This window comes from Amblyomma maculatum, chromosome 4 (assembly GCF_055883805.1).
Source record: "Amblyomma maculatum isolate TAMU_Amacu chromosome 4, ASM5588380v1, whole genome shotgun sequence".
Classification (NCBI taxonomy): domain Eukaryota; kingdom Metazoa; phylum Arthropoda; class Arachnida; order Ixodida; family Ixodidae; genus Amblyomma; species Amblyomma maculatum.
Window position 1 is genome coordinate 60,047,224 of NC_139347.1, and position 15,968 is coordinate 60,063,191.

The 15,968-nt window shown below is 45.8% G+C and overlaps 1 protein-coding gene across 3 annotated transcripts in view; it reads right to left on the reverse strand.

Moving 5' to 3' along the window:
* The window catches only part of LOC146191187 (fatty acyl-CoA reductase 1-like), a 76,724-nt gene that overhangs the window by 15,293 nt on the left and 45,463 nt on the right, over positions 1-15,968 (reverse strand). For all 3 annotated transcript variants that reach the window (XM_084601667.1, XM_084601665.1, XM_084601666.1), the window contains exons 2-3: positions 4,763-4,920; positions 14-130 (exon numbers count right to left, since the gene is read on the reverse strand). In XM_084601667.1, the coding sequence (XP_084457793.1) occupies positions 14-130; positions 4,763-4,900 (255 nt within the window). In that variant the 5' untranslated portion in view covers positions 4,901-4,920. The remainder of the gene's footprint in view (positions 1-13; positions 131-4,762; positions 4,921-15,968) is intronic.

Genomic DNA, 15,968 nt, shown 5'->3' on the forward strand with positions numbered 1-15,968 from the left:
CTGAGCAGCTTACCTTAGATTTGAGCATAGTTTCAAGCCTTGAATCTGGTCCTTCTCCACTCTTTCCTCGTACGAGAAGGTAGACATGCTTAACACCGGGACAAGATCGAAGCACTTTTTCCAACAGAACCTGAAAGGTAGATGCTTGCACAATGAGCCCAAAGCACTTGCCAAATGCAGAGAGCTCAAATTATGCACACTTGGTGACTAGACAAAGTTTGGTAAAGAATGTTTGCTTATCTAGACACGTCAGCATTGTGAATGAATGACTGCCTTGCTCCGATAAGTAGTTAATTTGCTTGATAAAAGCATTTAATGCTTAAGGTGATAACATTTTGATGAAGCAACAGATGTTACAGTAATAACATCAGAACACAAGCATTCAAGAAAATTGCCGATATAGCTAATGCCAGGTGTACAAGAATCAAGTGCCATTGTCTTGATCTTTTTTTACATACGTTTTGACATTCCAAGTTAGTTTCAGTGACAAGATGTCAGGGGGTGCGCTTTCACGGTTCCGCGAAGCGCAACTATTCGCTCTGTCGGCTGACAAAACGGTTGTTCCTTTCAAAACAGAGCCCCCCCTTAATTCCATTGCATAACTTCCAATGGGACCTATGTACCAAAAAATAGCGGTTCTGATTGGTCGAAATTCAAGTTTTTAAGGATAGTGGCAGCGCCCGCGGCTGTTAAACTGCGGCCGTGATCAAAGTTTCAAACTTTCAGATTGTTGATAAATGCGCGACCACCTGGCAAATAAAGTCAGAGATGCAGAGCAAGAATCATTAGTGTAACAGTCGTAGTCATGAGAGAGAAAAAATTATTTTGAGAAGACACTGACGTACGGCAATTGCATATGTGTGTGTGTGTGTGTGTGTGTGTGTGTGTGTGTGTGTGTGTGTGTGTGTGTGTGTGTGTGTGTGTGTGTGTGTGTGTGTGTGTGTGTGTGTGTGTGTGTGTGTGTGTGTGCGTGCGTGCGTGCGTGCGTGCGTGCGTGCGTGCGTGTGTGTGTGTGTGTGTGTGTGTGTGTGTGTGTGTGTGTGTGTGTGTGTGTGTGTGCGTGCGTGCGTGCGTGCGTGTGTGTGTAGTTTTATTTCCCGCTCCTAGATGGCGCCACAATCCATAAGACCCGAAAATTGCATGTTAAAGCTATTAATTTTTTTATCGGAGCTTCTCAAAACTGAAAGCAGCAACGCCATCAATGCCCCGAACAGCTTCAACAACAAATGGGTGACCCGAATCAGCACGCTGCTGTAGTATTTGACGCAGACGACGAAGACGTGTCAGCGTATGGTTGGCTCACTGCCAAAACCGAGCGCCAACGGCGCGCAAAGAGAGGACTGCTGCGGGGACAAGAATCCCAAGCCACCAGCGAAACGGAAAAAATTCAACAGTCACAACAGCGCCGACAAAAACAACAAATGCCACCACCTCTCCCAATCGACGATCTTCAGCTAGAATTGTGATCCCCTAACCTAGGAATGTAGGCAACGCAAAATCAAATCGCCCTAGCCATCGCGGTACTGCAGCATATCTTCCGGCAGAAATCCGGCTTAAGCTAATAACCAGAGTACGATCAGAACAAAACCTGGCGGCCGTCAGCACTCCGAGTGAGGAGCGGCGCATCAGCTCGCTAAACCTCGGTACGAAGTCGTCGCGCACGTGGCAACCTCGGAAGCATCTTGCAAAGGGGTAATCATGGGCGTGGAAGAAGGAACTTGTACATTCGACCTCATCGCGAAACTGCGAGTCAGAAACACGAAGATTCTGCGCGCCAAGATGATAGGCAAATCGAACACCGCTCTAATCACCTTCGAAGGGCTCCGACATTCCCTATATTATGTTAAAATACTGCAGCATCGAGTGCCGATGTCGGCGCCCAAGTACCAATTGTGTGCTGGGCAGACGTGTGTCCCAACCTGGACAAAAGATGTGTCTAATGCGGCGCAGACGACCCCGATAAAGCGCACCAGTGCCAAACTTGCTGCATCAATTGCGGCGGACAACACCCGGCCACGGACCCCCGCTGCCCAAGCCGACAGCGCAGGCCCTTCAACAAGAGCTTGGCGATCGAACACTAACAACAAAAAGAATCCCAACCTCCCAACTACAAGGGAGAGCCCCGGACGGACCGCCAGCACAGCACTCAAATTACGCAAATCGCCACCAGTCGCGCAGCAACGCCCACGACGTGGCAGCTGCAGTGACGAGGACTATTACGAGAGGCTCGCACCCAGAGGAGGGCAACCGAACGGGGTCCAGATGCTGCAACCAGCATCGTGAACCACTTCGGGAAAAGATAGGCCCGGAGACGAATTCTACTGCGTCACCCCCCAACAACCTAGCGCCGGCCGAGGATCCCGCGGAGAAAACCAGACGTGGCAGGATCCATCCAAGAACCATGGCCATGAAAACCGAAGCCATCTGAAGGTGAGCTCGACAGAGCAATCCTCTCCTCTCCCCAAATCAATCTCTCCCATTCACCCGCCGCAGACAAATCGCGCAAGCCACAAACAAACGCCACTAAAAATTCTCACACCACCTCATCACAAGAGAAAGAAATGTGTAGCCTAGACAAAACAAAAGAAAAAGGAAAAGCTAGAGAACCTAGTTTGATGCAAAAGACGTCCGTTACGTCACCAGGATTATAGTAATCCCGAAAAGGCCCAGTAAGAGAAACGCTGAAAGAATATACATAAAGTATAACTAATTAATGCACCACTATACATAAAAGTATCACATCAAAGGAGTCAAAAAATTAAAAAAAAAAACATTTTTTCATAGAATTGTCCATGGAACCCATCCGGACCTGGCTCTTGTGAGGGATGCATCGCCTATTAATACCAAAATGCGATTGTGTTGTCGGATCTCGTTTGCATCGCAAATTCATTAAGTCTACCTTTATCCAGCTTCAAGCAGCGAGCCTTCGCGACCTATGATATAGTGTGTCTGTCTCGCAACACAAAAGCCCTGGATTCGACTTACACCTCCACTCAAAGTTGACTCAGTTTTAATTTCCGCTCAATTACCTTTCCTTCAGTTACGGAACTTGCTTGAGAAATTTAGCGTTAATTTGAACATATTAAAATTCTCCTGAATTTTCCATCGAGATTTTTCGTTCACGGCGAACGACGATGACGCCGAATTTTCTGCGATACGGGACCGTTGGCATGGTGTAACGGCGGTATACGGCGGTGACATAAAATAGAGATTTAGCTTGCCGTGATCCGCGATCCGCTACCGTGATCCGCCACCGGGCGTTCCACTTGCCCAGATCCTTGCGTTCCCAGATCCCCTTGGCGCCGATAGATGGCGCCATATGCTTGATGTCGGAAGGGGCTTTAGATGTCGGTAGATGGCACATAGACCTGCCGCGTCGGGACCTCAGCTTGTGCGCCCCGCCCATGCACGGTAGAGGGTCACGGTGGCGGATCGCGGGTCACGGTAAGCTAAATCTCTCTAATAGAGAGTTTTAGCTTACCGTGATCCGCGATCCGCTACTGGGATCCGCCACCGCGCGTTCCACTGCGCATGCCCAGACCCTTCTTGACGCCGACAGATGGCGCCACATCTGGATGTCGGCACACAGACCTGCCACGTTGGAACCAATCAGCTCGACCGCCCCGCCCACGCGCGGTAGAGAGCCACGGTGGCGGATCGCGGATCACGGTAAGCTAAATCTCTCTAATGTCTCTATTGGTTCGAGGGAAAAAAATTGCCCCCGCTAACATCGCCAATCTTCGCAGCGACGCATCGGTAGCATGGGCAGGCGCAACCTGTGTCCCGGAAACTTTTGAAAACGACCACTATAGGCGGCTTTCAGCGACGGGGCGTATGGGGCGTATACCATATTCCTTGTGGGCGTGTCCAAAGCCGCAAGGCTTCCCGCCAATTCCTCACCCCACTCTCTCCTCTTGGGAAGCTGCTCTGTTTAGCTCACACCTTCAAGATCAGCAACGGCTAATCGAGCGGGCGCGCGGGATAGCAGCGGCTGCCGGCATCCTGAACTGAGGAGGCCGCCTGAAGAGGACTCGACCACCTAGAGTCACCTACTCACCAGTTCGGAAATATTGGGTGTTTAAATAAATGCTTTCTCCCTCTCCAACTGGTGTAACCAAAAAGCTTCGATTGATTGATTGATTGATTGGTCGAAAATTTACTGGTGTTCCACCAATGTAGGAGGCCGCATACTCCCCGCCCCCGGCAAGCAGACACGGGCAACACCACATGGTCTGGTGTTGGCTCGGGACGGGGACCGGGCATCCGCTAATTGCCGTAAACGAAAAGCACGGGGTCGCCTCACGCTGGAAGTGACACCAATCAGCCAATTAGGTGCGGCGAGAGAAGCCAGTCCCCGAGCGAAATTGTCGCTGGATCTGGCTCCTGCTGGGCTCCAACTATAGTAGTATATAAGGTCGTTTGCACACAAAGAAAAGGTATTACAGAGCCATTGCAAAAAAGCTCTTATGCTGCGCGCTTTCGGGAGAAAGTATAGGATACATATTAGCTTTAAATAAGCACGTTACATGCTTTTATTTCTTCCAGGTGCTTTTTTTTTTTACTTAATCTGGGAGAGGTGCATTGATTACGAGGTAACATCTCAATAAAATTCATATTTTGACAACAATGCAGTGCACTGATTACACAAGCGTGTCCATTATTCGTGTAAATATAGTAATGGTTAGCTTGCCATAAATTTCGTACAATAATCTCACTTCAATTTTAGGAAGTCCGAACTAATTCTAACTAGCTGAATGCATACCTTTCCTATGAACCCTGTTCCTCCTGTGAGGAATACCACTTGGTCCTGGTAGAACTGTGCAATTTCAGAGGCATCCTTTCCTTCAGGAACCACAGCTGATGGTGGGCTCTGCTGTGGCTGACACCCTTCAGCCGCCATTTTGGACTCTCCCTCGATAACTGCAACACACAAGAAACAACACAATCCGTTTAATCGGGCCCCGCCGCAATGCTTGAATGGTCATGAGCATATTCCACATGTCGTCACTGATAGAGCGGTCAACCCGAATTCGTAAGCCTTTTTGAAGTATAAATATGACGCCTGTGCAATGCTAGTGTTGGCGGTGAGCAGTCAGTGTTGGAAGACATTAGAAAACAAGTGAATCCTGTTAAAAAAGTAAATGCACCAAAATTTCGCTGGCATGTTCTCTTTAAAATGATGCATTAGGCATTAGCACACAAAGATTGCACCGTGGTATTCACCTACGAAGGCTACATAACGTATATATGAATTCCTTCTTGACGCTGTTTGGCTTTCATCAACTCAATGATGGCTGTGGCGTCAAGTTGCTGGTTTTGGATCACGTGAAACGTGAGAAAAACGGCAATAGAGCTGGTGATACAGCATTTTCTATCATTTCAGCAAACGAAGCAGCCTATTATATGTTTTTGAAATGTATTACAATCATGTTACAACGATTATATTGCACTTTTTCCATGCCTTATGTGACCTAAGCATTAAGTACACACCACAGTCATCATTCAGATGACGAAACCAAAGTAGCATATCAAAGACAAATTATTTAGCGGTCGTAGGCAAATACTATCGGTGACCCACGTATCGCAATGCCGAATGCATCCATTGCAACTAAAATTTGGCATCTCTCAGATTATTTCACTTTTTAATATTGCAGCTAGCCCTCGGCTACTATAAATATGTAGCTGGCCGTCGTAACAGGCACATCACTTATTATAATTTTAAAAACGCGGTTTCCTTCGGCGCTGCGCTTCAACAAATTTTGGGCTTCAATCCCGAGTTTCAAAACAATTGAAGGGGGCACTTTGAATCACTAAATTGCGATAAGGCGAAAGCCTTTATAGCGTGGTGAGCGGGTTCAACGCGCACGGCTTTTCTATGTCTTTTTTCACAATCGCGCCACCGCTGTCTCCACGCGACTCATCACGCCGCCGCCTTCTCCCATAACGTCACGATGTTGCTAGGATGCGCCATGACGTCAGCAGCAGCGGTATTCATGGCAACCGCGATGGCAGGAAACCATGAAACTATTTCTCACGTGCCCGGCGTGGCTAGTCTGGTGACGCGCAATAAGACCAGCGATATGTGAAAAGCCCACACGAAAAGCAAACTTAGTTGAGCCGCAGGGTCGAAGCGCTTCTGAATCTTTAAATGCGATAACGAACGGGTACAAACCTTCAATTACAACCAGGCGCCTAATTGTGAAAGCAAAAAAAAAAAAAAAGTATATTAAATAATCACTTAACAGTATACACGTGTTTTCAACTCTCCGCCAATAGTTAATTTGCAGTGCTGCAGACTTCATCCCTGAAACTCAGAAAACCTCAATTGTTATGCTGCGGGCGTGTGCGTCTCACAGTTGGATACATGAATCATGGTATGGGCAATATTCATGTTTAAATCATTCATTTCACATTCTCTCATTACAGGTCAATCATTTTGTGAGCACATCCATATGCATATGCTGAAAGTACATCCATATGTGGCTGCAACCATACCATAATACTTAAAATTGAGCTGCGCCCACCCCTATACCCACAAACAAAACACGCATCGCTAGTTTTCAATGCAACGTATCCGTTCATTGATGGTGAGACGTGCTCTGACATCATGCTGGAGATGGTGGCATGGACACTACAGGCGTTGTGCAAGCTAGGGCACTTGACTTCCAGCGCGCGCCACGCACGTGTTCTACGAGCGAAATATGGGAGGGGCACGCGCCGTCACGCCACGAAGCCAGCGCACCCAAGACATCACGTCCGCCTCGCGGTAAGAGCCCATATCAAATTCGAGGAGGGGGCCAGATCGATTTCAACTGCACGGCCGCTTCCTCCTCCTCCTCCTCCTTTCCTGGCTGCAAACGCTTCCCACGTGTCACGCGTGGGACACCCCGGCACTCTTCAGTTGGCCTAAAAGCTCCGCGCCCGCAGTCGAGGTCGAGGTCTAAATCGATTCCAAGCCGACTAGACAGGTATCGTGAACGAACCGCAACATAGCTGCATGGACGCGTGTACAGGCCGGTTTTTCACCAGCAGGTCCACATACTGTGCCCAATCGTAGTGCGCGTGTACCGAGGAGGCGATCGAATCTCGGCCTGTGCGAGTTGGAATTAAGACCATCGCGCCTACACGGCGGATTGCGAAGCAGAGCGCTAATTAGCGAGCGCGCAGCATGGGAACGATTATGGTTGCGGAGGCGGCGAGACAGCGCCAGGTTTAGGCCGCAGTTCGCTGGACAGCGTTCAAACATGACGCGTATATCCGAGGGGCGCGCTCTGTGCACAAGTTTAATCTCATTATTTCGTTTTAACTATAGGCCTTTCGGCAATATATAACCAATATAGGATTTTTTTTTTTATTGTTGTTGATGTTGAAATGCGGCTGATAACAAAAAACCTTGTAAGAGCTATACGTTTGTTTTTGATATTTAGTGATGTTTGTGACAGTGCAAAAAAATGCGGACAAGACACTTAATTTGCGTTTTTTTTTTCTCGCCTCGCGCCACGAAGATCTACGTCACTCACCACACTGTATATATATATATATATATATATATATATATATATATATATATATATATATATATATATATATATATATATATATATATATATATATATATATAGGACGCGATATTCGGAGGTCGTGGGTTCGGTTCCCACCATCGGCACGTTGTTTTTTCTTCTACTTCGTGTTTAATTCTCTTTCCCCTAAACAGATTACATTACTAATTTCTGTGGTTATCCAAGTAATAATTAAAAAAAAAAGACAAAGTACAATGCTTTCCTTGGCCTCGCCGACTGTTGGCTTCTTTCCTTCATATATATATATATATATATTTCCAAACGATGTAAGTCGAGCTTGTTTTGAGCTGTCTATAACTTACAGAACACCTGCGCGTGGTCACTGGTCACTGCTTTCAACATGGTCACTGCTTTCAAAGCGCCGTTACGTCCGAACTGTCCGCACAGTAAAGCGAACTGGCAGTCTATGTGAAGCAACACTTCCAGGCCCCTCTGCGCTTGCATCACTTTGTTTTGATATGCGCGTGAGTTGGACGCAGTGTTGCTTTGAAAGCAGTGGCCGTGTTACAGCTAGAAGTGGATGACCTTGTATACAAGGCGTAGAGTTGCGCAGCATGACGACGTATGAACTGTCCTAATGTCGGCAATGTGATCTGCCGGTTTAGGACCTTCCGGCGCGACCGCAAAACGGACAGGGGCATCAAGACGAAGAGAAGGCAGCTTCAACGAAAAAGCGGTTGACGCACGTAAGCAAAAGCGTGCTCTGTGTCGCGACCGTGAAGAAACGCGGGAATCTTCTTGGCTCGGCACTCGCAGCTACGGAGCTTCTCACCACCTTTCGAATAAGGATACAGGTTATGCGGCGACTGAGACAACAAATTCCTACGCCATAACGCAACAGCGAACGCTGCGTGCTATATCCACGTCGGTGCGTGCCCATTCACGCGCAGAAAGGGTGCGTGCGCGTGTGTACACGATCCAGCGAAGGCCGTTTTTATCATACACGATAAACGCGCTTTCTCTCGCCCTACTCCGCAGTGTAGCTCAATGGCTCTGACGTTTCCCATCGCGCACTTGTAACGCCGTTTTATGTAGCGCCCGTGTTACGGCCAAGAGCTGAGCTGACGCACGCAGCATGCGTGCGCTGCCAAAGTTCGGCCGTAGCGGTTGGCAGTAGCATGCAGTGACGACGGTGTGCTAAAACGGCTAAAACATTCTGATCAGTAATCGTAAGGAAAATATGCGGATAGGGGAACAGCTTTGCTATTTTCACGCAGCCTGACAAAAAGAAAATGCTAGAAAAAGAACAGCCCCGACCTCTGCAGTAACATCAGCAGTGACATCAGCAGTGTACGACAGCGCACGTGGCGGAAGTGCGAAGGGTGAGCTCATTTCCGCCGACAACGGTCGTTGCTCTGCACGTGCCGCCGGAAGTCGTGCGCGAAGCACAATAGTTCTCATGCATATATTAATTAACAGCAAAACAATTATGGCATACTCCGTACAGTTGAAGGCAAGTTTACCATACCAGAAGCCGTACTTAATGAAGATATTTTCCTGAATTAAGGTCTTTTTCTGCACTATGATCCGCGGAGACGCAGTGTCTCTTCTACCAAGTTATCCGCAGCTTCTATACTAGCCTGCTCTTGAATGTCGATCAGTGACAAAGCGACATCTAGCGCTATATACTGTCGCGTGACAGTGTCGAGAAGCAACGGCCGGACGACGAAGGTTTCTAAGTGAACTGGCTATTTGGACCGATCGAACCACTTGTTCGCGCAACGAAAGCAAGCAAGTTGGCATACGTTGGGAGCAGAGAGACCACGTTTTCCATGGTCTCTTTCCATGTATGAAGGCAGCGTCGAGAACAGCGCCCTCACTGCCTTTCCTTTCAATAAATCCATCTATCTATCTACGACGATTCACGATTAATCGTTAAGCGGGAAAAGCTTATGACAGTTATGTCGCCTCGCGAAGCGATAATGCAGACAATAGCGTATGTAGGACGTTAAACTGACCGAAAAAGCAATGAAATTTGGTGGTCCATGCAGGCCTTGTGGTGTGTCTACGTAACACGCGCGGAAAGATTGCGCGTAACGTATGCGGCAGCGGAGGGACTGTGTATACGCTCTGCGCGGGTGCAGCTAACTGCCCATATCTGCGTTGCACAGCGCCCGTCACTCCGGTTTATTGCACCCGCCCCTTTGGGCGCTAACCGCGGGCATCTGGACATAATGTGAAGAGTTTAACCTCACAAATTTTATAAGCATCAACGCTCACTGAGCACTGAGGAAGATTCATTGTTTTCTTGACACTAAAACCTGTTGTAACGGAAGGGTTCCTGGAAGTGGACATTGTCGTCAGTGCCCCTGCAAGAGCACCTCATTGTCATTTATTCCATTTCATTTCAGACACAAACAAAGCATATAAAGTATTTTTAGCCAGATTCCAAGCAATATATGCTGGCTGTTTTCCACTCAAACCTTATTGTCAGCCTAGAAATGCTAGGAACCCATGGATTACAAGGGAGTTGATGCAGAAAATAAACCAGAAGAACAAACTTTATAAGCGGTTTTTACAAACACGCGATCCGGTAAAGTGGCTGGAATACAAAGCGTTTCGTAATAAACTAAACACCGAAAAAGAGAAATCAAAGAAGTACTACTACCATCGTATTTTTGACGATGACTGCCTACGGAAGAGCGACAAAGTATGGAAGAAACTAAACAAATTACTAAACCCAGCGAGCACCACGCGCATTGATAGCCTTGTCATAAACGACAAAGACATACATGGAACCGAACTTGCTGACTGTTTTAACGATTTCTTTGTCAAAATAGGTGGAAACATCGGGCATAGCGGATCAACAACGCAAATACCGATAAATCATAACAGCATATTTCTTCAGCCAACCTGCGCTAGCGAAGTCAGTACTGTGTTCCAAAGCCTTAACAATAGTCGTAGCACAGACGCAGATGGTTTAGAGATAAGGCCTATTAAATATGTAATTGATCACATTGCACCTGTGTTAGCCCATATATTTAATTCAGCACTCTCAGCAGGTATTTTCCCAAAGGACATGCAACTGGCGCGCGTTATCGTAATTCATAAGGGAGGGGACAGAAATAATATAAATAACTACCGTCCAATATCCATTTTACCAATATTTTCTAAAGGGCTAGAAAAAACAATTAGTATTCGAATGGATAATTTTTCTCAAAAACACAGTCTGTTGACTGAATGTCAGTTTGGATTCAGGAAAAAGCGTTCCACAGAGAATGCTTTGCTCACCCAAAAAGAGATCATCTTGGAAAACATAGAAAAGAAACTAATGACTTTGGGAATCTATATTGATTTCAGCAAAGCCTTTGATCGTGTTAATCACAATCTGTTAATAGACAAGATAGAAAAATATGGTTTCCGTGGTAAGTGCACTCGACTAATTCGTTCATACTTATCCTCACGCTCACAGTTCGTTGAAATTAATGACCATAAGTCACAAATACGATCCATACAAAGCGGTGTGCCTCAGGGCAGCATTCTTGGTCCAGTCCTTTTTCTATTATATATAAATGATATAGTGCTAATAGATAATGTGTCCAAATTTGTCATCTACGCTGATGATTGTAACATATTTTTTAGTGGAAAAAATGTGACGGATATTCTACCTCTCGCAAGCTCAGTTTGTTTTCGGCTGCAGGATTGGACTGAGAAAAACAACCTCTTATTAAATGAATCGAAAACAAAATGTGTTTTGTTCCGCGCACCCAGTACATGTCTAGAAATGCCTGAAACCATCATCATTGGTCCATATATAATTAATAGAGAGACATCTGTGAAAACACTTGGCGTTATTTTCTCTGAACACATGCTTTGGAACGACCATGTCGATCATCTTTGCTCAAAAGCGCGAAAGGTAGCTGGCATTCTCCATAGAAATCGACATTTGTTTCCTGCCAAAATTAAACAGCTTTTGTATAATTCCTTATTCCATTCCGTGCTCAGTTACTGCGCACTTGTGTGGGGAAACACTAGTGCGCATAATTTAAACAAACTAATCTTACTACAAAAAAAAAGCTGTTAGGGCGATAGAAAGTGTTCCATTTGACGAGCATACTAAACCTCTATTCTACAAGTACATAATAATGAAAGCCGATAGCTTATACAAGTACAAACTAATAAAAAGTTACAATGCAGCAATGCAGGGCAATTTAGATACATTCCTCTCACTCGCCAATCTCCATAAGCAAGAATACATATACCCTCATCGCCATAAAATACCATGGAAAGTTCCCGTCACACGCACAGGTTATGGCCGCCAACGCGTTGAATACACACTCCCCCACACACTCAATGACTTTGCGAAGCAAGACATATTCACTACGAAACTTAACAAAAGGGACATAGAGCAGTTATTTATAAACTAGCATTAGTGTAACTAGATGTTTCTTTTTACTTTCGTTTTGTACAGTTCCTAGTACACTGAACAAAAATCTGAAATGTTACAGTGCTGTCATTGTTGTCAAGGTGGTTGGAGCTTTGTCAAGATGCTATTGTGCAGCTTTTTCTCCCACCTCCTTTTTTCGCCATGTGTTTTTTGTTTCGGTGAAAATAAAAATTGATTGATTGATTGATTGATTGATTGATTGATTGATTGATTGATTGATTGATTGATTGATTGATTGATTGATTGATTGATTAGATGATCCAACAATTCTGGTAAAGAATTTTACTGAGGTTACTGAATATATTTCTGGTTGTGAAGCTTCAGTCGAAGTTCGATCCGCCGTGGTGGTGCAGTGCGCTCGACTACTCTACTCAAGGATGCGGGATCGAATCCCGGCCACGGCGGCCGCTTCTCGATGGAGGCGAAAAGCTAAGCGCCCGTGTGCTGCGCGATGTCAGTGCACGTTAAAGAACCCCAAGTGGTCGAAGTTTCCGGAATCCTCCGCCATGGCGTCTCCCATAGCCTGAATCGCTTTGGGACGTTAAACTCTACAAACCATCAAACTAAGTTCGCTTTATTTTTTAGTTGATGACCTGTCCTATTCACTTCCTTATTCTGAGCTATTCTGCGCGGTTGGAAATTTTATTAGAGATGCGGGGTTAGTGCAGCCCTTCCATAACAAGGCGGGGTCGTCAACCGACACACCCTCGAAGCTTTTTCAGGTTTTATATCTCACCGCCACTCTCAGATACAACGACCTCTGCTCCATTAAGAAAGAAGGAGCGTGCATAAACCTAACATCCCTTTCATGTGATGTATTTTGATCTACTCGTGACAAATCTAGGTATTATTATTATTATTATTATTATTATTATTATTATTATTATTATTATTATTATTATTATTATTATTATTATTATTATTATTATTACTGAGATACGTTTTATTGTGAAGCAACAGCGCGATATTTTAAAGATACTAGTTATGCATATGTTGACGAGAATGACCCAAGCTATCGAAAAATTTGCTTTTAAAGTTTTCCTAGCTCTCGAACCGAGTAGTCAAAAGTGTCAAAATAAAGCAATGTGGTACATTTTCAGGTGATCGTGAGGCAGCTGATGGTTTGGTTTTGTTTGGTTTGTAGGGTTTAGCGTCCCGAAGCGACTCAGGCAACGAGAGATGCCTGTGAGTCAAGTGAGGAATATTTTGACAAGTCTCTATGAACATACTCATTAAAGTGGTCCAAACCTTCAATGAGCAGCAAAATTTTGCAAAAGTTTATACTGCTCTCACAACGAGTCAAAGAGAGAGAGAGAGAGAGAGAGAGAGAGAAGGCAGAGAGGTTAACCAGGAAAGCTTCCGGTTTGCTACCCTGCACTGGGGAAGGGGAATGAGGAGTTTAAAGGAGAAAGATAGAAGAGAATGATAGAAAAGGTAAGGCGGCGAGGAGCACAGTCACAGTTTCTCAATCAAGACAACGAGTCAATTTCCACAGAAAACCAACGGGGTACGTTTTTGAAAATAAATAACGAAAAGCCGCAAGCCTGCCGAGAGATGACCTGCGGCTATATCAGTTCTTACGGGGCAGTTTTGCAGTACGGAGAAAATTGCGTTCCAGAACGTTTCCACAGACTGTGAGCAAGATTTCTGGACCGTGGTATAAAAACCCTGTGACGCTTGCTTCTGGGAAAGAGAGCCATGGCTAGCCTTGACCGCCTAGTAAAGAGCATAGACATTAGTCTGCCAACCAAGATCGGTATAACTCGTGCTATGGTCTTTCCAGTTGTGATGTATGGATGCGAGAGTTGGACTAGAAGAAGGCTGAACGCCGAAGAATTGACGCGTTTGAATTGTGGTGCTGGCGGAGACTCTTGAGAGTTTCTTGGACTGCCAGAAGATCAAATCAGTCGATATTGTCGACCATAAGCCCTGACTGCTCATTGGAGGGTCAAATTCTAAAGTTAAAGCTCAGCTACTTTGGTCATCTGATGAGAAGAGAGGAGTCGCTGGAGAAAGATTTGATGTTGGGAAAGGTTGAGGGTCGCAGGAGAAGGGGTAGGCAGCGAACGCGATGGTTAGATGGCATCCTCGGGGCGCTGCAGATGAAGTTATGAAGATGGTGAGAGACCGGAAAGCGTGGCGTGACATGGTCCATAGGGTCACGAAGAGTCGGACACGACTGAACGACTGAACTGAACTGAACTGTTATGGCAATATAAGTTGGAAGGAAAGTACCGCAGTAGTAATCGACTGCTTTTAGGTAGCAGTTCACTTTTCTGGGGACGTAAATGACCATTGCAATCGGTTACATTTCAGACAGAGTAATTGTAACTGTTGACTTACTTTCTGTAACGAGCTGGAAAGAGCTATGAAAACAACAACAGCGTCAACAGCTAGCTTTGCACATTTGCCGCCGAAATAGAAGGCTCCGGACCTAGCCCGGGAGCACAAACGACAAGGCTTTGCTCTACAATGATGTAGAAGAGCCCGAAAAAATCGTTAGCGCCCACGGCGTGTCCCGGCTGCCGAAGTGAATACGGCCACGCTTTAAAATTTTGGCTTCCACGAGCTTGTGCCTGCGTGGTCTTGCTATGGCAGCCGGGCAAACTGACCTGCGCACTTCGGCGTGGGTTCGAATTCTGTTCGCAGCGTTATGCTATTTTGCTAAATGCGTTTTACTTATCATGGGCCCATCACACACCTGGCGCTTCCTATGTCCAGCGCTTCGGAGCTTAATATCTGGACTTCGTCGGAGTCAGATCTTTCGTTCTGTGCATGCAACAAAAAAAAAAAAAAAATACGAAAGTAGGTATTTGTGCGAATGGATATACGCAGTTTTCATTGGCTTATTTAGAGCCACAAATGCAGACAAGCCTTACACAGCATCAAAAGGACATGCGGCGTCAGTGTTTGCTGATTTGCTCGCCGACTGAGGCAGACAAGGATGCTGCGTTTGTCGACAGCATCATATGCTGAAGAACAAACACGGCACTTTCGGTATGAGCCTCGTGAGAAGCAGGAGGACGCTGAATGGCCGTCCGTGAGCTCTCCGGCATCGGCAAGATGCGGCGGCAGAAGTCAAAACAAATACAATGTTCTGAGTCCTTTCCCACGAGATCGACCCATGAAGGCAAGTAAATCAAGAATTTTATATCTGTGGGCTTTAACATATGTGTGATGCACTAGTTGCGACGCCATCGCCTTCCCTGGGCGCCACTTCATTTCTCCAGAAGCAGTATAATGGTACTTCCCCGTCCGCCGTGCTCTTCTGAACTCTGCCATGTAATTTTATTTTACATCCATATGTGAAGAGAACCCTAAAAGAACGCTGGATGAAGTGGGCGTGAAACAGAACTCTTTTATACTGCCAGTTCAAAACCTCCCACAAGGCCCATGTATCAAAAAATGGTGGTTTTGATTGCTCGAAATTCGAGTTTACACGGATAGTGGCGGCGCCCATGGTCATTAAAGTAAGTTATGCCTAAGTTGTAAATTTTCATAATGTTGATAAACGAGCAACCACTTGACAAATAAAATCGACTGAAGAGGCGAATTAGTCGAAATTCTTAGGCGTAAGAGTCGTAGAGGTAACTAAGAGGGAAAAGCAAAAACGAAGCGATTTGCACAAGGCAATAACGGCAACAGCAGACAGGTTTTATTGGGTGCTCCTAGATGGCGTCACACTTCATAAGCACCCGAAAAATGCACGCTGAAGCTAGCCACTTTTCGAAGCGGAGTTTCCCAACTGGTATGATCAAAAAGTTCATGGCGAGAAGACCAAGTCGCTACGAAAGAAAGCTGACAGTCAACGCTGCTGAACAAGTTTTTTTTTTTTTTTTTTAACTGTTACCAAGACCTCAAAAAGCTTTGAAAATGTAGACTTCAAGAGACTACTTCGAATGGCTGATGTACAAACGACTTCATTGTTCATTTTTTTTTTTAACAGACTCAGTCTCGGAAAGGATACGTTGGCGCGCTTGTGCCGCCTAGTAAATGACACC